General features: G+C 37.4%; 1 protein-coding gene across 1 annotated transcript; it reads right to left on the reverse strand.

Annotated features, from left to right (window-relative positions):
• Positions 1-1,109: 1,109 nt before the first annotated feature.
• hpcal4 (hippocalcin like 4) lies at positions 1,110-19,382 on the reverse strand. Its single transcript, XM_043218467.1, has 4 exons — positions 19,245-19,382; positions 5,444-5,619; positions 4,669-4,884; positions 1,110-4,588 (listed from the first exon to the last, which is right to left on the reverse strand). The coding sequence occupies exons 2-4, from the start codon at positions 5,603-5,605 to the stop codon at positions 4,391-4,393; spliced, it is 576 nt and encodes a 191-aa protein (XP_043074402.1). The 5' UTR covers positions 5,606-5,619; positions 19,245-19,382; the 3' UTR covers positions 1,110-4,390.
• Positions 19,383-25,060: the final 5,678 nt, after the last annotated feature.

The following is a 25,060-nucleotide window of genomic DNA, read 5'->3' on the forward strand; positions in this document are numbered from 1 at the left end:
TTAAAGGCTGAGTGTATCAATTTGTTGGGAAATTGCATGTGAGATGAGTGTCCCTGATGGAACGTCTACATTTATGCAATTCTCCAATCACACTTCAGATGTGCTACAGCCTTGCTGCCATGACAACAGCATTTATCATGACATCACGTCCCTAGAGTGACTCATACTGCACAGGTCTGAACAAAAAAAAAACGAAATATCTGTGTGCATGACAATGAGAGAGGGAGAGGAGGAGAGAAATTGATGAGTTTGTCCGACAGCATTCACCTAATCAGTAAGGGCAACAAACAACACACAGCCGGAGATGATTCAGTAGACATCCACATATTTAATTCTCTATGTAACAAAAATAATTACACATCTTTGTTCCAGGAGCTTTACGATATTGAAAAAGTGAACAGAAACCAGACATTTAGAAATGCACAGCACACATACAGTACAGAAAGCATAGTATTGCACGAATGGACACATTTACTCCCTTTTCAGTGTTTTCATTTTGGGACAATGTTAGAATTTGCAGTGGAAGGTTACACACCTTTTTAAGCTGTAATGTAAATGTTAACGCAATCAAAATACATTTTGAATAATTGGGTGCAAGTTCAGAACATCCATGTTTACATATATATTTAATATATATCTCAATTATCCAATTTTAAGAGTCTTTGGCACAGAAAGGATCATATCGGACTCGAGCTCAGAGGCTGATCGGTACATTGCACAACATCCACAAGGCCCATTTTGCACTTCCCATAATCATTACCAATGACCATAACTGCGTTTATGTAATCTAATCACAGTGATCATTAGATAGTCAGATGGTCAGTCTGAAAGATTGCAGACCATATATTGAGTAATGCTGGCACAGCTCTGAATTGTGGTCAAAGATGAAATTCAGTGACAGTGACCAATTAAATTAGATTCTCCCTTGTGAAAAAGATGCACACCTTAGCATACTTTTAAAAAGAGTACTTAATATGCTTAAGCGTGAACTGTTTTCTGACACTTAACCGCATGTTAATTACAAATTGGTTATTGCAGTTTGAATGAACATTACATGCAAGAATTTTGGAGTTTTCTTTCTTTTCACCCACTTAAGCAGCACTTGAGCATCGTTGTATTAACATGAATTCATTTAAAATCTCAATTCCGTGTAACATTTTATGTCAGATATTTAAATAATTCTGTATGTATACATTTGTAATGATGAAGTTGTAGTTTAGTGCTTTTAAAATAAATTAACCAAAGTAGCACTTTACATGAGCTTTAATATGTTAATAAAAACGAATCATGACAAGAGATTTTTTTTACACATAATGATTTAAAATGACTTTTAATTGTGACATTATTACAAAGGTTACCTAAGTGTATTAAGAAATAGTTATACAAGTATACTTTCTTTAAGTGGCCTTTTAATTCCATAATATTATATTACCTTTTTTTTTAATTTTTAATACACCTAAAAAATTTGAAGTACACTGCATGTGCACGTACAGTTAAGCACACTTCTTTTTCACAAGGGATAGCACAGTTTAGTATAAAGAAAGCTACCATGTGACACAATAAGAAAGAGATTACACTTGCCGCTCATGAGCAGAGGTGTAAAACAGCAGCAGAGGTGTGTGAATGCGACAGGAGACACATCCCACGAGGATTTCACAAGATTATGAGTAGTGTAAAAGCAGTTGTGACAAAAATCTGCTTATAGGCGAGTAAAGAAATTGCTTCAACTGCTGTTCTACATCGCTGAGGATGTAAAGTCACAGGATATGCTGCAAAATAAATCGGATTCATCTTTGAGTATTGCTACAGCCTTTCACTAATGAAAAATAAGTCACTTAGATAAAGATGGATAAATAATACAAATAATCATTGCTTATTTGTAGCGCGATGTTCCGGTAAGAGCCTCCTCATTGGTATCTAGAAGTATAGAGTTTTAAAAGAGAAATCTGCTCATCAGTGGATCCTGTGCAGTGAACTGAATGAATAATTATTACAGATCACTCATATTTTGGCAGGAAGCAACAGTTTAAAGTTAAAATGCCTTAACGCATGATTTGATTCCTACGGACACTCGTAACTGAGAGAACGGAGTGCTGTGGATTACTTCTTTATCATTGTGATGTTTTTATTAACAGTTTGGACTCACGGCACCCATTCACTGCAGAGGATTCTTTGGTGAGATAAATTGCTCCAAATCTGCTCTAATTAGATTTATGTACTTTAAGGAGGGTTGCTGTTAAAATTCACACAAACTATATCAGGTGGGGAACTCAGCTGGACCCCCGACAGCCCTGGTTCTCAGTGAAATCCTAGCGTTTGCTAGGATCTGGTGCTAAGTTAACTGGGTAAATGAATTAACATGTTTCACCACAGGGAGGCAGTCTAAAACTAAAGCTATTTCCTCTACTCACTACATAGTGCAACAGTAATTTCATGTTAGTAAGTATTGCGGCATAGTAACATTAACAAGTACTACACATTCTGCGTCTGGTTTACATTTGTGTCCACTTATATTACAAGAATAAAGAAAGGTAGTTGAACATTGACAATATTCATACAATTAAAATCCCCTTGGGTGACACCTGCAAAGCTTATGAAAGAAGAGATGAACTAATAAAGACAGAACTAAAGCTCTCATGACCGAAAAAGAAACACACAGCTCACCAGTCGCACCAGGTAACAACAAACACGACGGCGTAATACTCCTAGCACTGGCGTGAAGATCATAAGAAAGAATTAATACAAAGGTTGAGGCATTTGTGTTCTCTCACGTGAACTCACACACTCGCACGCTGCAGCTTTCGCACCAGATTATAGTGAAGAAAACACACACGTTAGTTTCCCTCTTCCGCAGACAGACCCACACACGTAAGTACAATAAGGGTTTTTTTTGTGTTAGCACAAAAATCATTGCAGCCGTGTCAGATTATGAAAGCAGTTCTAAGGTAGAGAAACATTTACATGTACATATTAAGCATGTGTATAGGCGTTATGTACAAAATGTCATCATGTACATATATTGTCAGTTCTCTAGCTAAAGCTACTCCTCATTTTCTGGCATGACCCGTTACGAAATACCACCCTTTCACTCAGCCACGGCTTTTCAGTTTTATCTCGGCCAATAACGCAATTAGACTACGCTCCGTGATGGTATCGTCAGATTATGGCAATGCGTTCAAACTCCACTAATGTGTCAGTATTATTTGCTGCAGTGTTATCTGGTGGGCTAGAGCGCTGTATATGAAGGCACCCACAAATGTCAAAGGATTCAGTCCTGCCCTGAACTCTTGTAATGCTCTTACTCTGGCACAGCCTGTAACCGGGCACGTTGCTGTTCTGACATTTTCAATCTGGGCGAAAAATAAACAAATAGAGAAATAATTTAAAAAATAGTAGAAACATTTGGCCAATAGATAAGCAGATCATTTTTGTTATGCGCAATAACTGATAACCGGAAGCCCTCTTTCTTGTGTTCTTGTAATCTCTTCTGTAGATAAATGAATAATAGAAAAAAATGCAGTTTTGTCGTAATAAATGAAATACAATTAAAAACAAAAATGTACAGTATGAAAATTTCAAACAAATTTACTGCCGATTATATTTAACGGTGTTGTTAAATGATTTGTGTGTTTTAAAGATAGTAATAACTTCAAGTGAGTGTTAGATGACAGAAAAGTAATGTGAAATGAGCATGAACTATTAAGTATCTTAAATACCAGGTCATTTCAATATCCACCAATAAATAAAAGAAAATAAATAAATTGGAACACTAAATAATCAGATTTTTTTGTAGTGAAAAAAACCCCCAAATCTTTCTAAATTGTATATTTAATCAATGTCTTGTTTGCCGCTTCTTTGTAGTTATTTGTCAAGTGTACTGGCAACTTCTGAGTGAAAAATAAAGTCATGCCCAAAACTGCAAAAAAATTCTATCTTTAAAAAATCTTGATTAAAAAATGGATCAGAATCAAATGTAATTTTCATTTCATTATGTATTATTATTACATTAAATTAGTCGAATATGCTTCTAATCCTAAAAGGGAGTTAGTTGGCTCAGAAGTGACCTTTTTGAGCAAAGAAATGTCTTGTATTAGGGATTCAATCTTTTGAACTTTCTGACTCTCTCTAGAGGCTGGAAAGCAGACAGAATGTGTAATAAGTGATACGGGGTGGAAAAGACTCTCTCTTGCATGACTTTGACTAATCATTTCAAATCACCATAATCTTTCCCTTAACATTCGCAGGATTATCATGCGCTCTAACTTATGTTCAGCTGTATGTACATTTCCTCTCATTATCTATTACCTACATCTCTCTAGAAGTCTGTACATGGTTCTCCTCCCCTCCCTACACCCCCAGCCCACTTCACTCATCTTCCTCCTCTCCTTCCTTACTTCTGCATGTCACACTGCAGTAAAAGAACAATGGAGGGGTCGCTCTTGGCCGCCTCTTTGAACTCCTCCAGCGTGATCTCGTCGTTGTGGTCCTTGTCCATCTTGCTGAAGATTTTGTCCACACGCTGTTGTGGGGTCAGCCCGTCTTCGTTCATACGCATCATGATCACCGTCCCAACCATCTTGTAGATTGCCTGGACCAAAAAAATGGGATGAACACACTTCTAAAAGCAAACACATGCATGTGACGCAATGCCTTCGCTGAATCCCTCACCTCGATGATCTCCAGCATCTCCATGCGCGTGATCTTGCCATCTCCGTCCAGGTCGTACATGTTGAAGGCCCAGTTGAGTTTCTGCTCAAAACTTCCCCTGGAAGTGATGGACAGCGCGCAGATGAACTCCCTGAAGTCAATGGTGCCATCACCGTTTTTGTCGAACGTCCGAAAGGCATGCTGGGCGAATTTTGAAGCGTCGCCATAAGGAAAGAACTGAAAGATACGCAACAGATACAGCACCTGGCTTTTAGAACACTTTATAGTATCATAAATACATAGCCCTACTTAAGGGAATAGTCTGCCCAAAATGATAATCCCCGTTTTATAGTGACTTCTCATCATTTTTGCAGCTTTACAGTCCCTAGTCATAATATGATCTTATTTTATGAAGGTCAATATTCTGCTTAACATCTATTGTGTAAGAAAAAAGAAAGCCCTACTGGATTGGAACAGCATGAGTGTAAGTAAATCAAGACAGAATTTCATAAAATCAGAAAAATCGTATTTTGGTGGACTAACTAGGTATGTTTTGAAGCATGGCAGCTGGTTTGAGCTGGTTTAAGCTGGTCGTTGGTTGGTCATGAGCTGGTTTAAAGCTATTCCTGATCTAAGGACTATGGTCAAACCAGCTGCCCTGCTTCAAAACATACCTAATCAGAATATGCCTTGACAATATTTTTCATTATGTTGTTCATCATGTTTTTTTTTTCACGAGGGTCACAGTGAGAGTAGGTATATCTGGTGTGTTAAGCACCCCTTTGACTTCCCTCACCTTGACATAGAGTTGCTGGAACTCTTCCAGATTGAGGATGCCAGATGGACAGTCCTTCAGGAACCCCTTATACCATTGCTTCAGCTCAGCTTCGTTGAACTCTGTACTCTTGGTCAAGTCATCAAGCACCTCAGGAGCAAGCTTGCTGTTGTGTTTCCCCATCTTTCTACACCTCTCTGTGGACAAGGTGGGCAAAGAGCCATTAAAATACATTCACGCTTTATAGATTGACAACAGCAATCAAAAACAAAGTTCATACAAAAAAAACTAGTTTCATACATTTCTCATCATATTTGCCTCAAGTATTAGAAAGAGTATAGAGAAAAACCTTGATCATTGAAAAAGGCTTTTATTACTTAAATGGTATTGCATGTTTTCTCGAGTTGAGTCCCCAGAATATATTTGGTCTACACTGCTGCTGCTGTGAGCATGTTAGAAATAATACTGCTGCTAATATACAATTAAATAAACCCCATATAGCATACATTAATTACTTTGCAGCAGATCTATACGGGTGGAGCTGGAAAAGGAGGAGGGATTCTGGAGCACGCTGCAAACTGCTACAGAAAGCACTAGTCAAATATTTAAATGTTGAGCAGCGAGCTCGTTTGCTACCAATACATGAGAAAACCAGCCAGCTGTGCTGTGTGATAATGATGTCATTAGGTCAGGTTGAGTTAGACCCATTGGACTGCACCATCTATAGTTTAATGCCAGAACTCTCAGAGTGAGGCTGTACAATTTAGCCACCTCATAAAATCGGGCTGATATCACAAAAATAAAAACAAGCTATTTTTTCAACACTATCCACCTCATTTAAAATGACAGTTCACCCAATAATGAAAATTCTGTCATTATTACTCACCTTCATGTCGTTACAAACACGTTCAGGCAAGCATTTTTGGAACACAAATTAAGATATTTTTTATAAAATTCAAGAGCTTTCTGATCCTGCTTTGACAGCAATGCAACTTCCATGTTGAAGGTCCAGAAAGGTAGCAAGGATGTTGTTAAAACAGTCCATGTCTTGAATGTGTTAGTTCAGAATTATACCAAAAATATTTTGATTAGTTTTCTGAAGATGAATGAGGCAATCAATGACAGAATTTTAATTTTTAGGTCAACTAACACTTTAATGTAAGAGTTTGATACTGCACACTGGTATTTCTTATCATATTATTTTAATGTAATGTAACTATAAACACACAGTTTGCAGAGCAAATAGTTTTACAGTTTACTGCACTTTGTTATCCTTGTAGTTATTTACCTACAATACTGTATAAATCTAGCTCTCTGATTAGACCTAGTCACAGTTAATGTTTCCATCGCTTCTGTTAGCAGCTGTTGCCTGCTATTCTTCTGGGGTTTTACACTTTGTCGTGACATTATGGCTTATAACATATCTGCCTCTAGCAGAATCCGAGATAGATTAAACCAAATCCAAATTGCCCTGGGCTTTGAAAATGGATATATTTGGGTGCACAAATGACAAATGAGGCACTGCGTTAATGAGTCATTATCTCCGCTCTAGGATTATTAAAGTTCATTAAATATTGAACAGGTCTAAATAGTTGACGAGGGGCACATGACGACGGAATACAGCAGCAGCAGCTTCGCAGAGGAACTCATCTGAGACTCTCTGAGACCCGGTCGCCCACGGCGCTATTTTCTCCCCCTGACGGAAGGTCATTTTAGTGGGATCATGATGACTAATAAGAGGTGAGCATTCATCTCCTCTCATTTTCTCTTGCTCTTTTCCACTCCCTCTCTGTCGCTGACCTTTTTTGGAATACAGCGGTCTGGCGGCTCTGCTAATCTTGGCATCTTTCTGATTAGTTAACTTCAGACAGGGGGTTTAATTAAAGATCTAAGTGGTTAATGAACTGTATGGCTGACAACATTCGCCTCAAGGCTCTGGAAAGCTGATTCTTTGGGGCTGGTGAGGCGATCCACTATTGTTTTCAATCAGAAAGGCTTCCATCAAACTCTGCAAGCACTCATGCCCACAGGCCGACCTTTGTTAACTCGTTTGTAAAGAGTGACTGCTCAAAGAGCCGGCGTGCAGGAGGAAACAAAATCTGTCAATCATTACTCCAGAGCCCTCTATGAAACTGCAAGGGAAATGAAGAACGGCTCAAATTGGAAAGCGATGTTGGTGGAGGGGCTTATGAAAGTTAATCTACACCCATATTGCTTTGGAACCTGTGAGCGAGTTGTGTTGTTACCTGGGAGTTGTAAACACACTTTGTGGAAACATTTTGCGCTAATGGTTTTGGATTGTCGTTTAAGCAAAACATACACTACAGCACTGAAGTTTGTTGCACTTTGGTCTAGGCCCAGACTGGTGCAGCTCAGCAGCATCTTCTGTACACACTTGTGAAAAACACTGGGACATTTGTGTCAAACTTTGTGAAAATAAATGGCTGTGTAAAAATGTATTTGCGGCATTTACTCTTCTAAAGCTGCATGAATTGAGCCGAATTCAATTGTTGCCTGGACCCTGTTGTTAATTCTTAAAATTAATATTTTTATAATGTGAAGTACATAATTTTCTTGTAACCATGTTTCCTGTACCACTTTTTAGCAGTATTAAGTGGACTATATATTAACTACTATGTACTTACATTTAAATGAATCATTATATACAATGCATGTATTGTATACATACATGTTTTCACACTGACCCAAAATCCTTGCATGTAATTAGATCTGAGAACAAAAGTTTTGTTTGATGAAGTTTGCAAATTTGTGTTGCAGTTCATTATGGGATTGTATTTAGAGTCAGGAAAGGAGAAAAATGAACTTGTAAAGCTAATAGGTCCCATAACGCTCACATCTTTGGTAAGTGGGTGGCAATTTTTGGCACATGAATACAATTGAATAAATGTAACCATTACGGTGCTTACAAGTAATTGGGATTGATATATATGCTAACAGTGTTTCAATGTTTTGGCTCAACATAGCGAAGTTGGAATCGAAGTTGTGGTATGCTTTTATCATTTTTGACTTTGACAATCTCAAAACATTTTACAACCCGTTAATATCAACATATATCTCAAAAAACATCAAAATACCGGGTTAAAAAAGGGCCTTTGAGGTCTGGAAGGTGAGGGAAGTGTTTTTAAGAGGGCCAGAGGCCAACTGTGTCTGGTGACCAGGATGAAGGACGGACAGAGCAGCCCCACCAGAGCCATGGACAAGGCCCAATTTAGTGCCTGTCAGGAGAACAAATGTTGCAGAAAACTGAGCTTCTAAAACACCTCGGCTGATAAGAAATATGGGCAGCCTAAAAATGAATGGAAAAATTACAAAGTACACCAAAAACTTTAATCTTCTGATTGGCTTGTGTTGAGAAATAATGGTTTAATTGGGTCTTAGAGTTACAATGGAAACTCTGACTTCTTTTCCCGGTTGTTTTCTGTGGAATTAAATCCCTCCTGAGTTTCTGTCTGATGAGTCAGTTCCTGCTTCATTTGCCACCCAAAAGGACATTTCTGCTTATCAACGAATGCTTGCGTTTTTGTGGCTCCTATAGGATTATGATGACTGCTTGCGGATTAGTCTAGCGGTGCTAAGGGAAGAAATGTGCGAGACATTGTAAAGGTGCTGCCTAAAGTCACCACACTGCTTCTCTTTCTTTGAGCAAAAGTAATGCTTATCTGTGAGGCTTGGCAGATTAATGCTTCATGTTTTAAGTTGCTTAAACCACATGCAACTGCCCTAAAGGTTGCTGGCTCGTCAGTGAAAAATAAACTTCTGAAGGGCAGCCAGACAGGGCTACACGGTTGGCTTTTGGCTTCCGAAAAGGTAAATGATTGCTCTGATAGCTTTAAAAACTGCTCTTTCAAGGCAAACATTAAACTCCTCTCAGGAAAATTAAATCTGTTAATTGTACGCTAATTGTACACTAATACATTTTTTTAAAATATTATGTGACAGTTTTAGATGGGATGCCATTGCATTTCAGATTTTTTATAAAAATGTATAACAGTAATAGATTTTATTAAGATGTCCAGCCTGAAGAGTTTTTATTTTTTGCCTATTAGTAGTAGTAGAAGTAGTATTAGTAGTAATAGTAGTATTAGTATTAGTATTTGTACAAATCTGCATTATTTTGGCTATTTGACTACTGGTTATTTTCCCCTTGCTACCTAGCTGACATCCGGTAAATATTGCTTTATTGTTTTTTTAGAATAACTTGCACAATTAACTTTAACAAAGTAAATATAGTCTTTATAGTCTGACTAAATATAGTCTGACTTTATGCTGACTTTGAAGATAATAAAATAAAAAATGAATAGCTCTCACAAACTTCCTGTGACGAGGCCAAGAGGTCACGCACATTAATTCTGCTTCATGTTCTTTCAGTGATTTTTAACAGAGTCACGCATAGCTGTTACCTTCCCGTCAGCAAGAAAACGGAGCAAATGTCTTTTGTGGCCTTGTTTCATGGCCTCTCCTATCACTTTCTCCCTTTCATCAGTTCTCCATTGTCACTCGGATTGATCGATGGACAGTGATTGCCTGTGTGGTCACCGCTGATGTCTTTGATATTCCAGCCACATCAGTCTGTGAGTGTTCCTTTTAAGAGCCACCAAATGAGATGAGAACCCTGGGAGCCGGGACGTGCTGGACACTGGGATATTGGCAGTGGATTAATTCCGCCACAGCGCGCGCGCACGCACAGACAAACACACAACGCACACAAACACAAATACACACACGTACAAAGACGTACAGGTCTGGAGCTTAAATGGATCCCAGGTGGGAAAAATGATTTTTTTTTTCAAGGCTTGGACATTGTATTGCCAACTGTCAGAGATTGAACGAGAAAAGAAAAGATGACTCAATTTGAGTCTCTTACAGACTTTATTCACCTCAGTGACCCTCGGCAAACTCTTTCGAGATTGACACACAAAAATGGCAGTAGGAACTGAGAGTTGGAAGAGTAGTTTCGAGATTTCTAGATTTAAACCCTGAGAAACACACAGAACCTGTCATATAGCAATGGAGGATCACTTGCTCATCAATAGATCATCTGCAATGAATGGGTGCCATTAGAACGGGAGTCCAAACAGCTGATAAAAGAATCACAAATAATACAGTCCATCAATTAAAAAAAAGTACTTTTTTAAATTTAAATGAAACCTCCATTATAATATTGCTTTCCCAGTGAAGGGACAGTTTTAAGTTAAAAAGACTTAATAATGTATTTGCTTCACATGGTGTTATTTAATAGACTGGAGTCATGCAGATTCCTTTTGGCTTATTGTAATGTTTTTATCAGCAGTTTGGAGTCTCATCCTGACGGCACCCATTCACATTGGTGAGCAAATTATGATATTCTACACTTCTTTAAATGTGAAATTAAAAATGTAAATCTGAAGAAGAAACAAACTCATCTAACCTACATCTTGGCGGGCCTGAGAGCGAGTACATTTTCAGCAAATGAAATATTTTGGTTGAACTACTCCCGTCGCTGACCTTTGATTCCAATAAAAACTAGCCGTTTCTTTGAGTTTCTTGCCTGAGCACATGTGTCTCTGCTGAGAGTTTCCAACAAATCCAGTCACCACTGTCTTCCGTCATTGCCTTTAAGTCTCTCTCTCTTAACTCCCTGTGACAGCTCAATATAAAAGGGGCCATGAACCTCACAGGGACAGAAACTGGGTTTTATCTGCATAGTCAGACATGATAGATCAAACGCAATGAAGTAGCTGTCATTTAAACAAATGGAGCTTCAAATGAAAGTTTGGGAGGAGTATGTTCATCTAATCCTGTCAATCCCAACACAAGGATGAATGGCTGCTTTTCTTGTTTCTGTAATAATTCTTGCGGCATCGTTCTGTCATCATTGCCTTCCCTTTGCATTATTTCGATATAGCTGAATAACTGATAAAAAAAATTACATTTAGTGCTTTTGAAAATGCATCAGAAATCATGAAATTGTATTGTTATACTGTTGTATACAGGCGTTATTAGAGATTATAATGAATATGGGTAAAACTAACTTCAACCGAAAATTTCTGGATTATAATTTGAAAATTGTAATGAATATATTATTAGCACATAAAGGTGAAATGAGACACAAATACACATATGCACCAGTCCAGCCCACAAACACACATCCGACTGAGTGTCACTGACCTGAATAGAAAGGGTGCTGTAAGTACTCTGTAAGGACGCTAGCCTTTTCACAACAATGTTCCGGCCCTTTTATGGTGGACAAAAGTGGCATGTTACAAGTGTGCTTCATCAAAACCCTGGGATGATACCACTGGTGAATAATTGGTTGCCATGGTAACAGACCGGGAAGCTTTCACAACCCTTGTGTCTCAATATTCAGCAAATAACAACTGGTTAGAACCTATGCCATGGATGGATGTTCTCTTTGGGTTATTTTTGCTATTTTTTCGCATGAAATACCAAAATCGATTAATCTTAAATTTGATTTATTGTTTTCTATTCAGGCTTGGGTTGTAATTTTAATTTAGCCATTTCGGTCAAAAGAATTCTCAAGTCATTAAAATAAAAAGGGGGGGAGTAGTATGGCATAACACTTTGTTCACAAATGTAAGACCACATAAAAACATTGGGTAATAATTTATTTTACTGTTACACCTATTAGTTGCTTATTAGCATATTACTAAAATAGTAGCTATTTATTAGTGTTAATTAAGCACATATTAATGCCTTATTCTACATCCCTAATCTTATCCAATACCTAAACTACCTGACAACTACCTTACTAGCTATTGACTATTGATAAGCAGCAAATTAAGAGTTTATTGAGGGAAATGTCAAAGTTAATAGATAACAGTTGTTACCTATTCTAAAGTGTTAACAAGGAAATTTAAAATAGAATTTAAATGTGTAAATATATAAAGATTAATACAAAGAATAATACATATTTTAGATTCTTCGCTGTTTCTTGCTTGCTAATTGAATGTAAGCATTATGGATGTATGATATATAACCATTTATCGAGAAATACCTAGAAGCCCCTCCTATTTTCTTTTTCTTTTAATTCAAAAAGTATGCCGTTTTCCATAACTGATGTCACAATGACTAAATTCAAGCTATTTATTTATATTTATATCAGCAAAGTCAAGCAATTTTTCTTAATACTTAATACTTAATAATTTATTGGCCATTTATCTGTCATTAAAGCCAAAGGGACAAAAACCAAATACTATTTAAAAATGACACTTTTCAATGCACTTTTCACTAAAAGTAACATTACTGTGTAACATAAGCAGTAAGTTGGAAAAATGCTAAATCATGATCGGCATACGATTCTTCCTCAACCTGCGAAAGTTTAATGGATGCTTACGTCACTCCTGAAGCTTTTTATGCCACCTTCAGTTCAATTACAGGTGAGTCATAAAATTCTCCACTGACTCATGTGGCATAACAACCAATAGTGGGCATAAATAATGCAGCTGTTTGGAGATATGCGCGCTAAAGGTCAGCCATGCTTATCTGGAGTCAAAGGGGCACATCCAAAACTGTCAGTCATCATCATCATCATCTGCCAAAGGAGCTTTTGTGAGCAAAAGAGCCAGAATAAAGGAGGTTCTTCAATTATACATGAACAGATCAGTGGTAGTCCTTTTATTTTCCCCTGTCTCTGTCAGTAACAACAAACCTCTCCGTCTCTAACTGTATATCTTCTCACAGCCACTAATGCACAACACATACACACACACACAGGGCATGGTGGCAGATGGTTCAGGGCAGTAATTTAAGGTAGTTGCGGTAGGCAAGGGGCTGCCGGGTCCCATGTGGGGTACAGGGCAAAGACAAACAAATCACTTAGCAACCGCAGGACTGTAGCTATGCTCTCCAGCTGGGACACTCAATGTAGGATTTTCGAAAAGCATGAAATGCCTAAACAGCAGTAAAATAATAGATGCACCACACTGCATGGAGCATATTTTGCAGTTAACAAAACCTTTCGAGTCTCAAATACTAAAAATGCTATTTTACTACATAAAAACCCCTGTCAGACCAACAAAATTACCCCAAATGTTGTCCCAACTAGTCAAACACAGTTGTCTGAACAAAGAATTTCATATTGTCGAAATGTTGAGGCTCTGTGAGTTTTATTGTGAGGATTATTGTTTTTGCTGTTTGCTGACTTGTTTTATCTTTATTGTTAGTTATTTGTTTTACTTTGATGTAGATTAACATTTGTTGGTTATCACCGTTCTTGAGGTCAGTGTGTCTAGTTTTGAGGCCTAGACGTTGTCCTTTTTCTGTTGTCTTACAAACAATGACAATGTTTTCTAGACTAATTTACCCATTAAAGTGTGTCATTTGAAAAAACCAAACAAAAAAAACCAAACAAACATATTCCAAGTGACAGGTTAAATATGTGAATTTTCAATTTTGTGCCAAAGTCTTTGGGATTTTGGATCGATCTGAATTCAAGCGTTCCTCACTAAATATTCAAGGTGATTTTTTGAGCTCTTTACAATGGAAAAATGTCTCATTTACTTTTATGTATTTTACATTAAAGACTTTCAGGAGAAACATCTCGGATAAAGTTGATGCTATAATGCGACACAGCTGAGAATCCCGCCCAAGCAATCCCGTCTAAGCCCCTAAGCAATCTTTTTTTTTTCTTTGGGATAAACAGCTAGTCATGTTTACTAGCTCTAAACGAGTCCCACAGCATCGTGTTAAATGAGACCTTCTGGTGTTTCTATAGTGATGTTTCCCCACTCCAGTGCTGAAGAAACATATTCTCCTCTCTCAGGAGAAGAGGGCAACCCAGTGAAGGTCACCGCACCTGCTCTCTACCTCTCAAAATATTGTATGTACTAAGTACTGTCATTTGTATCTGCTAATGCAACACTGTTGCAGCTGATGGCTGGAAATACAAAGAAGCATAATGCAGTATTTTGAGGAACCTAAAAGCACTGCAGTTCCACTCCACAGTATATAATGAAACACTCAAAATGCTTCCTCAAAATCAACCAAAATACCAATTAGTGTTATTGCTAAAACAAACCATGAAGCTTGTTGAGTAGAGGTATAAGTATTTCGACTTTTTAGCTGATTTTCACTTTTTAAGCCATATATTTATGCAGAAGTAGAGATACGTTAAGACAATGTTATCAGAGGCTCATTTCCCTTCACCAGTCAACTACCTCTTAGATCACTTTGGAAAACACATAGTAATGGCCTAAAAACCCCACAACTCAATAAAAACAGAATCGTACACAAAACCAACACCAACATTGTGGCGGCACGTTTTGCACAGGCTTTCGCCATGATAAAAATATGGTATTAAATCTCATATAAGCAATATAATATTAGCATTAATATCCATTTAAATAATATCACAATAACATAACTATAATAAAAGAAAAGAAAATATAATATAAATTAAAAAATAGTGCTGTCAAACAATTAATCACATTCCAAAATAAAAGTTTTAGATAATATATGTGTGTGTACTGTGTATAGTTATATATATATATATATATATATATATATATATATATATATATATATATATATATATACACACACATGCATGTATATATTTATGTTATGTTATAAAAATGTTATTAAATATATACTATATTATTTAATTACATGAATATAAATATATAAAAGTAAATACATGTAACTATTTTCTAAATATATGCTGTATGTGTGTGTGTGCTACCATACCATACCATATATACGTCACCAGTTAAACAAAATATGCTTGTGGTTTAGGAAAGGTTTTAAATGTTCTTCCACTACTAGAGTACAAAACAGCACCACTGTAAAGAGCTGATTTCAATACGCTTACGCCATCCATCTCTGTTAAGCAGAACTAAATATTGTACCATTAAACGGCTGTTCCAGATGCTGCAATAATACAACTTGAGCAAAATCAGTATTTAGTATTCAGAACGGTGTGTCACACAGGTGCACAGTCTTTCTGGGTTCATTTTATTGTGCTGCATTTGATTTAAGTGGCTTGGCAGGCTGTATTTGAACTGTGCCCTCTCAAGGATGGTACTTGGTGGGGAAATAAATGGGATTATGAAATGCGGTGACCGGTCTGGGCAGTCGATGTAGTGCACACTGTAATGTCTCTGAAAGAAGTGCACTACATAAAGTTTGTTGCATACAGATTCCAGTGAAAAAAAAGTATAAGTCAATTGCAAACATCAAAAGTTTAAAATATCATGTATCGGGAGGTGCAAATGTTACATATATGCTTAGTTTCTATTGTCAGTTCAATGTAAAATCAGTTTATGTTCAAATCAATAGGCTTGAAACTGACAAGCAGTCAGACCCTAAAGGATGCACTGCACATGCTATCTATAGATTTAAAGCACAGTGGGCGTCATTCTATACTAACGCTATGATTGCCACGAAACAGTCAGTCCTAATTCTCAAAATTAGCCTTATCATGGTTTGAATTTCACATCCTGCCTTATCTATATGCTGTAACATGTTGGGTAAGCGCATTGAACAATTTGTTTCTAACACCCCGGGGCGTCATCCGATAACTCCAGCTGCTAAATGTATCTGACAGCATCCCCCCGTTATGACACTGTACTTGCCTCTCATTCAAATTCAGAACGGGAAGCAGAGCAAAAAACAACAACAACTCCAGGAAAAAAAAAAAAAGATTAACAGAAAGAAAACAAACCGCAGCGCTTCTGTTTGACACGACGAACATGCACAATATTAACAGGATCCTATCGGAGAGGGGATCAAAACGCAACAGTCCTCATTCGTTCTTCCATGCAGGCATTCCTTTGTTTTTCCATATCGAGCCGCCCGGAGGCCATTAGATCGGTCCCACCAAAAAGCTGACAACTGTGTGTGGCTTTCAGAGCTCAGCCATTTTAAATCTGCCATCCATCTCCACGAAAACCAGAGCATGTGACGTGGTAATCAGCCAGTCGGCCATGCGTGTGAGTGTAGTGCTATACTTCTCAATACTCTTGTTGGGGCCAAAATCCAGGGGACGGCTGACTGTACGACCCACCCCAGTACTACTACCTTTCGCTCAGATTCAATAGGAAACTGTCTGACGTTCCTAATTATTACACTGATCAAAACGTCTTGTACACAATCTTACGTGCCTATAGGAACTGGTAGTTCAAGCTTTCTGTGTAATTTTTTTTGCTGTGAACTGATTTTTGTAAATAACTTCTTTTAGTAACACTTAATTTCTTAGTCTCTTAACTAGTTGCTTATGAGTATGCATATTACTAAAATAATTTATTAGTAGTAATTAAGCAAATATGAATGCTTTATTCTACATGACCTTGTTCTACATCAATAATCCCAATACCTAAACTAAACAATTAGGTTACTAACTACTAATTAGTATATTATAAATTAATAAGCGTTATTGTTATTGTTGGTATATTTCATGACTAATACATGCTGGCTTGATGCAAGGTTTATTTGAATATCTGTAAATCATTTTTTAAGAAAATCATGAAAATGTGAGTTTTTACTGGCATCTATGGTTCTATGAAGAATCATCTATAGAACCTTTCCATTGGGTCTTTATAGTGGAAGAGGTTTTTTGATGTTCTTCGTGCTTAATAATCTTTTAACAACTGTTGACTGAAATGTCCTTTTGGAACCTTTATTTTAAAAGTCTTTTTTGTACATCTCTCATTCAAGATTATATTGCATTTTATATATTTGCCATCATTTAGGTTCAAATAAGAGCTACATATTCTCCAATATCATACTACATGGACCGCAAAGGCCTGATTTAGCAATAGAATGCTTTAAAAAATACACGTCAGGCTTTACAGAGCTAATGGAGAAAGCAACTGCCATGCTCCACCACAACAGGACAACTTTTCAGACATTTCAAACTAAGTAGGGATTTTACAATTACCCTGCACTCGAGCAATTGAAGTGTGTCATGGTCAGATAAAGTAATGAGGCCGTAGCCCTCCACTCTTCTCACCATTGAAACCATCCCACATCTCTGTGCTCTCTGCCGTGTTTCATCTAAGCATACATAATCACTTCTGCATCCATTCATTATTTGAGCTTAATGAGCAGTGGCCGTGAGACATACTGAGCTCATTGAAGCTTCATGGCCACTCGCAGGCCCATCCAAATGGCAGCATGGATGCAAACAGACGTGGTGCCAACACACACTCACAACTGATCATTTTAGTGACAGTTCAGTGGTGAGCACTTGGTGACCAGTGAACAGAGCACTCAAAGAGCAGTCAATTATTTATTAAAGTTGAAAATTCGAAAGGTAGATTGTTTACAAATGTAAGAGCTTGCATTCACAAAGAAAGAAACCGAACAGCCATGGGATGTGTTTTTAAAATTGTGTAAGCTGTTTACCTAGACAGCTTCTTTGGTGGCTGATGCCTAAAAATGCTCTAAAAGCCTATTATGACTAAAATGCTTCATGAGCTTATGAGCCCAAAACTGTCCTATAATGCCACAAAATGCTACATGCATCTATGATACATGCCCAGAAATGATCACTCAAAGTATGCTTTATGCACCTATAATGGCCGAAAATGGCTGCGACAGATGATGCTCAAAAAAACAGCATGCTTCTATGATGTCAAAAAAGAAATGCTACATGCATCCATAATGCCCAAAAATGATCCTTAGGAATAATGCTGTATGCACCTATAATGCTCAAAAAAATGCTGCAACAGCCTATGATCCCTAAACAATTCTGCATGCATCTTAAAAAAAAAAGAAAAAAAAAGTGGCATGTGCCAATGATCCCCAAAAATGCTGTGTGCTTCCATGATGCTCAAAAATGATTCCTAAACTGTGAGATGTGTCTAAAACTCACTGTGTGCACCTGTGATGCTGCACAAAAATGCCAAAAATGATGCTGAAAGAAAAAAAGGCTCCTCACATGTGCTACACGATGTCCAAAAGTGATGCACAAGTCCATGATTCCCAAAAATTCTCAATGCACCATGAATGATGCAATATGAACAATGAAATATTCCTAAAATATAATATATGCATCTGTGATGCCTCCAAATCAACCCTAGAGCAATGAAATATGCTGTACACACATGATGCCCACAAAAAAAATGCTACACAACGAAAACATCCAAAAATGCAGCAGGCATGATTCCCAAAACTGCTGCAAGCACCTGTAATGTCCAAAAATGTTAGACAAGTCCATGGTGCTGCAGTTTTCCATGATGCCCAAAATAAGGCACTTCTGATGGCCACAAATGCTGCCTAGGAAGGCAGGTGGCTAGGTTTTGAGACACAGCCATGATGTCCCACTCATACATGCGTGGCGCAGACACAACACTGAGTCACATCCACGCATCCATGAACTTTTCTGTCACCGCGCTATTCATAAACAAACCTTAACGCCTCAAGCTTGTGTCAACAGCACAGGCTAATAAATGCAAGTAGGATATAAAACCACAAGCTAACGTAACACCCATTTGAATATTAGACCAATTATTAGTTTATTATTGGCGGCGCTCAAATGTTGTTGTTTTTTTCGCATGCTCCACTTTGTTTAATCTTACTTTAATAACATCAATACGAATGCACGATACGGCAATGCATGACAAGAACGTCTAAACAACATAGCAATGTGTGCCTTTTTTAATTAAAAGTTGTAATGGCGCATAATTGAAAAACGGTTGTCCCTTTATAGCAAAAAAAAAAAGTGAATGCAATTGTGTACTAACTGCAATATAAAATCTTGTATTCAGCGAAGCTTGAAGGAGCAGTGCGCGCGTTATGAACTGACACGATGAAATGACAGACAGGTAGATAACTATTTCAATGCAGATGCGATATTACTCACCCGAATTTCGAAGTATCCGGTCTTTTATTTATCGCTCAAAGTGACTTGTACTCTCGCGGTTGGAGGAGTAAACTGTACTTCAGCAGAGAAACGCCACCTATTTGTTTCTTCTCTGTGATGAGGAGGATGAATGGAGCGGTTTCGTTTCCCTTGCCAACACATTTGCATAAGGACCGCCTAATCCGTTCTCTGATTGGCCAGTATCAGAGATTAGAGTGACTGTCAAAAATCATTCGTTTTTAATTGGATGTTCTCAACTGTCAGTCAAATACAGCTAGTTGCCGCATACCTTACGAACTGGTGCTTGTTGCACCTTCCTGCGGGCATCACTGCGTGCCAACAGAGGAAATGTGCGTGTTTATCTTGACTCGAACAGGTACTTCTGCTTTACAGGAGTGCATGTTGTACATGTGAAATAAATGTGACACACAGGTAAAATACATTGGATATCTATCTATCTATCTATCTATCTATCTATCTATCTATCTATCTATCTATCTATCTATCTATCTATCTATCTATCTATCAAAAAATGTTTGTTGGTGACTAGAGGAGTCGATTTTAGATTCTGGTGACAAAATGTTTCTCAAATTGCATTGGTTCAATTTTGAAACCATTATAATGTCAAATTTGTTTAAGACTTGCCCAAATCTTTTTGTTTACTGGAAACACGTTTGTATGTTTACAGTTCATCTATTTTTATAGCAATGTGTTACATGTAAATTCGGAAATAAACATTTGCAAGTCCAAGTTTTGAAGTAAGCACTTTCCAGTTTAGCGGACATCACATTCATGCCATATATTTATGTATGTATGTCTGATATTAATAACAGAATAAATGATTTTGCATAGTTATGAAGAGAAGTAACTCGTCAAAAACTGTTGACAGTTGCACTTTACTCTTTTGCAGACAAAACTTGCTTAAATGAATAAGAAATTCAATTCTGGCTTGAACAAGAAACGAATAGCTCAGATATCTGAATCTCATTCAATAATTGAACCAAAGCAATTGAGAAAAACTCTAATACAATACCAGGTGACCTTGTGTTGTTTTCCCAATACCCAACGCTCAATTCTAATTACAATATCGACACCATAACAATTGCTTGATTAGCAAATTGTTTTCTTCTGAGACGCAGCATTGTATTTTTGTCCTTAATTTCTTCCCTTACTTGTTTTTAAACGGTCTCGTCCTGTCCTTGCTTTTCATCACATTGCCTTTGGATCTCCTTGGCCATTTCGCATCGCATCAGAAATGGTGTAATTGTTTGCTGGACTCACCTTCACGCATATTCTGGGTCACTCTAAAAGAACATCAGCAGACATGTCATGCACGTCCCTCCCGGTGTCCTCCCACTCCTGTGCCTCTTCCACAGATGAGGAAAGATGGCATCCGGCACTTTACTGGCAGGTGACAATATCTGAGACAGCAGGTATCTGGTTGCAGTTACCCAGAGATGGCCAGCATTTGGTTGACAGTTGGTTCTCAATGGGCTGCTGTCACGGTCAATTTAAAGCACGTTGATTAGCCCTGCCATCCACCCGTCTACTGAGCACGCGCTTCCAGAAGTTCAGCAGAATTAGGAGACCACATATGATACTGTGAACTCTTGCTGTGATGTCCGGTCCTTTCTTTGTGGATTTTTCTTTGGCATGCTTAGACATGGAGATTTTTGTGTATATTTTCACAGTAGATAGCGAGAGTACCAAGGTTAAATTCAGGGCTGAATTGCTTGTAATGTACCCATTACAGATTACGTAGCCTACCCTTTCAAAAAAATGGGAAAAAAGTACATTTAAAAACTGAGCTTGCAGATAATATATTAATGAAAACACATACTTTAAAGTATACTTATTTTAATGTGATTTAACTTGAAAATTTACATGGAGATGCATGAAAGTCTATCTTAAAGGGATAGTTCATGTAAAATAAATATTATGTTAATTACTTACCCTCAAGTCGTTCCAAACCCGTATGACCTTCATTCATCTTCAGAACACAAATGAAGATATTTTGGATTAAATCCGAGAGCTTTCTGATCCTTCATAGTCAGCAAGTTAACTACTGCATTCAAGGCCCAGAAAGCTAGCAAGAACATTGTAAAGATGCACAAAGAAAACACAAAATAAAGAATTTTTTAAATAATAATTTCATGCTCCATGGTACCGCCTTGAAAGCTTTTCAAATACTGACACGGGAGAGAAAGAAATGTCGGTTAAAGTTATTTTTGGTAACGTGGTATGCGTTGCTGTCTATGGAGGATCTGTCGGATTTCATCTAAAAAAAAAACATCTTAAGATGACTGAAGGTCTTACAGTTTTGGAACGACACGAGGATGAGTAATTAATGATAATTATGCATTTAAAATAATGCCATTTTATATAATTTTAAAACTAAATTCTATATTATATTATAATAAATGAATTCTTGAATATATTTTTATAATACATTATTTTTTATAATACAAAAATCATTTAGTTTGCACTTGAATATATTCATTTAAAGACATTCTCCATAATAAGTATATGTTTTTTTTCAAATGGGCAGGCCACAGGGACCGGTGTAATGCTAACCGGCTAAATCTATTTAAATTTTGTCTTAGGCCAGTGTTGTATGTAATGTAGACTTTCTAAAAACCATGCTAGCAGTAATTTGACGCCAGTTCCAGTTCGTAATGTTCGTGATGGTAAACAGATTTGGCTTTCTCTTCAAGAGGGCTCGAGCTTGAGACTTGAGAACTACAGTCCCGCCAAACTACTTAATAAATGAAATTAGGAAAGAGCGGACAGAAACAAGGCATGGGATGAAATGGTGGAGGGAGGCCAGAAGAATCCTTGGCATTGAAGTAAGCATTTGTTCATATGCTCTTCTAACATTAACTTTAATGTAATAGAAGTTTATATCAATAATGGCCAACAAATACATATGTGTCTATGTGTCACCATAGGGATAGTGCAGATGATCTTGAGGGTCCCAAACTTTAGCCTTTAGCCTCCATCTGCAAGCTCAAGCTTCTTAATTGTGCAAAAATCTTCTTCCATCATGAAAACATGGTTCTTTTTACTATTTACAGAAAGGTGCTTTAGGGACCTGAAAACGGTTCTTCTACCTCATTGCTCCAAAGCGCTCTTTTTGGAAACCCTTTTATTGTATTTCTAACGAGCCCATCCTAGTGTCCCATGGTGCTGCTATTTACGGAAATGCTGTAAACCCCAACATAAACATCTAGCATACATCATTCCCAAACCTGAAGCACATTGCCACCTCAGCTTTGTTTTTCCACACACGGCCCCATTTAATCTTCATCCATTATTTGGCATGATGGAAAAAAAATAACAGTTTAACAGTTTAAACGACCTTTCCGCTCGTCTCAAAGGACGCCCTCCCCGCCGCCTCTCCCTCCATCTCTCTGCCAACTGCCCACCATTGTAGGGAAAACAAATTAATTAGAGTCTGAAGAGCTGGAATCTTTGTAGCCAGCTAATCAACAGTGGTAATAATTAAGCAAAGAAGAGACGGCGTGTGCATTTAGAGAGACGTGCCGGGGCTGGATCAATGGCAAAGGTATCATGGAGCTGCAGAGCGTCCAATCAGGCTCGTCGTTGCAGAATTACCTGACCTCAATTCCCCTTCTCCACACATCCTGACCTTTAAAGCAGAGAGACATTTTATTTCCTTTTTATATCAGAGGACTTTTAATCAAATTAGGGCAAATGTCTGGCTCTGACCCTCTTTGCTGAGGTCACGATTTGCCATTTTGTTTATCCTGTGACATAAAGGTTAGCTCAGAAGATGAGTCTGCATGATGCTGGTTAAAGATGCTCACGCTGGATCCTTTACTAAAAGCAGCAAAGAAATCTGTGAAAATTCTTCTATTTATAAACATATATAAGAATGAGCTAGATTTTTACAATCTTTTAAGGATATGTGGGAATGATAGCTCGATGTGCAAAACAATACGTAGATGTTGTGATGTATGTTTAAAAAACGTGCGGATGTAGAATTTGAGATTTTTTAGTTTTGTTTCAAAGTATAAACTTGGAGTATAAGTTATTAGGGACGCAGTGTGTAATATATCAGTCATTAGCCAAATATTACAGATTTTTGTTTTAAATTAAATGTATGCATGCATTGATTCGTTCATTAAAAAATGTATATACATTTGCAACACTATACTACGTGTGTTATTACCTTGGCCTTAAATTAAACAAAACCAAGTGTTTCAGTGGCTGATTAACGGACAATTTGACATCTTTATTCTTTTGGGAATTTATAAAAGCTTTCTTTCTTTTATTAATGCAGCGAACAGAAACATAAACATTGTATTCGTTGTGCTTTTATGTCACAAAACATAAAAATGTGCCCAATAATACATATCTACTAATTTCTTAGATATCTAATTAAATTAAAAACACTTGTATATGAAATCATTTTAAATAAACAAATAAAAAATGGTAGAATTTAAAGCAACTGATTTGATTTGTATAGATTATTTTTATTTAATTTATTTAGGCAAAATCATAATCAGTCATGAGAATAATTACAAGCTTATTAATATCGCGTGGAATTTTAAAAATCGTACATAGTCTTGCCTCACTTTAGCAATCATCACTAATTAAAATTAAAATGTGAATGTGTATAACTGTTTAAATAGTAATGAAAATCTAAAGATTGAACTTCTTTTATAACCTATGCTCATATACAGCTAAATATGTTTAGAAATAATTCACTGGACAGACCAAATGTGGTCCTGAGTTGTGGACCAGAACAGAGCATCTCAAGCTTTCATTTCCTAATGCTCCATGCAAACACATCCCTCTCATCTCTGGCTAGAGAGATTTATGAAGCTCCCTGTGTGAGGTAGACGGCTACAACCTGTAAGCTGTCTGTCTGATGATAATATGTTACCAGGGGTATATATGCCAAAACCCGTGACCTGATTCACACTGACGAGCAAGCTCTGAGAGTCCACGCTGACATTCAGACTTAACATAGAGTTAACAACTCTCAAGCATCTCTCAAGGTACCTAAGAAAAGACCTGACGTCTGAGTCACTGGGGTTAATGGCTCGAGGTCTTGCTGAGGCCCTTCCGTTGTTAACAAGAAAAATCTCAATGACTCACAAAGTATCAGTCTTCGTCTGCCGACTGAGAACAACAGAGAAACCTGAAGTAAAAGGGCTGTAGTCCAAACAGTTTGCTCCTCTGTTAACATTTACGTCAGTGTGATCCAAGGACACAAAGGCGCTTCTTCTCAGCTTGTCATGTAGGCAGACAGTCTCCGGCAGTGACATTGATGTTTGATGTTTTGGTGGCCGTTGGCTCATCCGTTGCCTGTCCAGTGCACATCTGCCATCAGCAATATACACCCTGACACAAACCATATCTCAGACGTTTGACTCCGAAGAGCAGCCTCTGAAACCACACACATCCATTAAGGGTTGTTTTAGCTCATTCACATTACGTCTTGATCGTCGCTCTGGATAAGAGAATCTGCTAAAAGCTTTAAATGTAAATGTTTACCAGCTTTGATAAACTGAGTATATTTGTGAACAGAAATGCCAGCCAGACTGTCACGTCTTTGGACTCTTTTGTTGTTGTTTTTGTCTTGTGTCATGTGCTCTCTGTGCCCTACCTTCCCTTCGTGTTAATTGTATAATTGTCTTCACCTGTTTCCTGTTAATTGAGTCAATTTCCTTGTGTATTTAGTCCTGTGTGTTTGTATTCAGTTGGTCCGATCGTCGAGGTTAATACGTGGTTTATGTTCTGCCTGCCTGTTTGTATATATTTATTTTGCCCATTTAGAGGATTAAATC

This window comes from Puntigrus tetrazona, chromosome 19 (genome assembly GCF_018831695.1).
Source record: "Puntigrus tetrazona isolate hp1 chromosome 19, ASM1883169v1, whole genome shotgun sequence".
Classification (NCBI taxonomy): domain Eukaryota; kingdom Metazoa; phylum Chordata; class Actinopteri; order Cypriniformes; family Cyprinidae; genus Puntigrus; species Puntigrus tetrazona.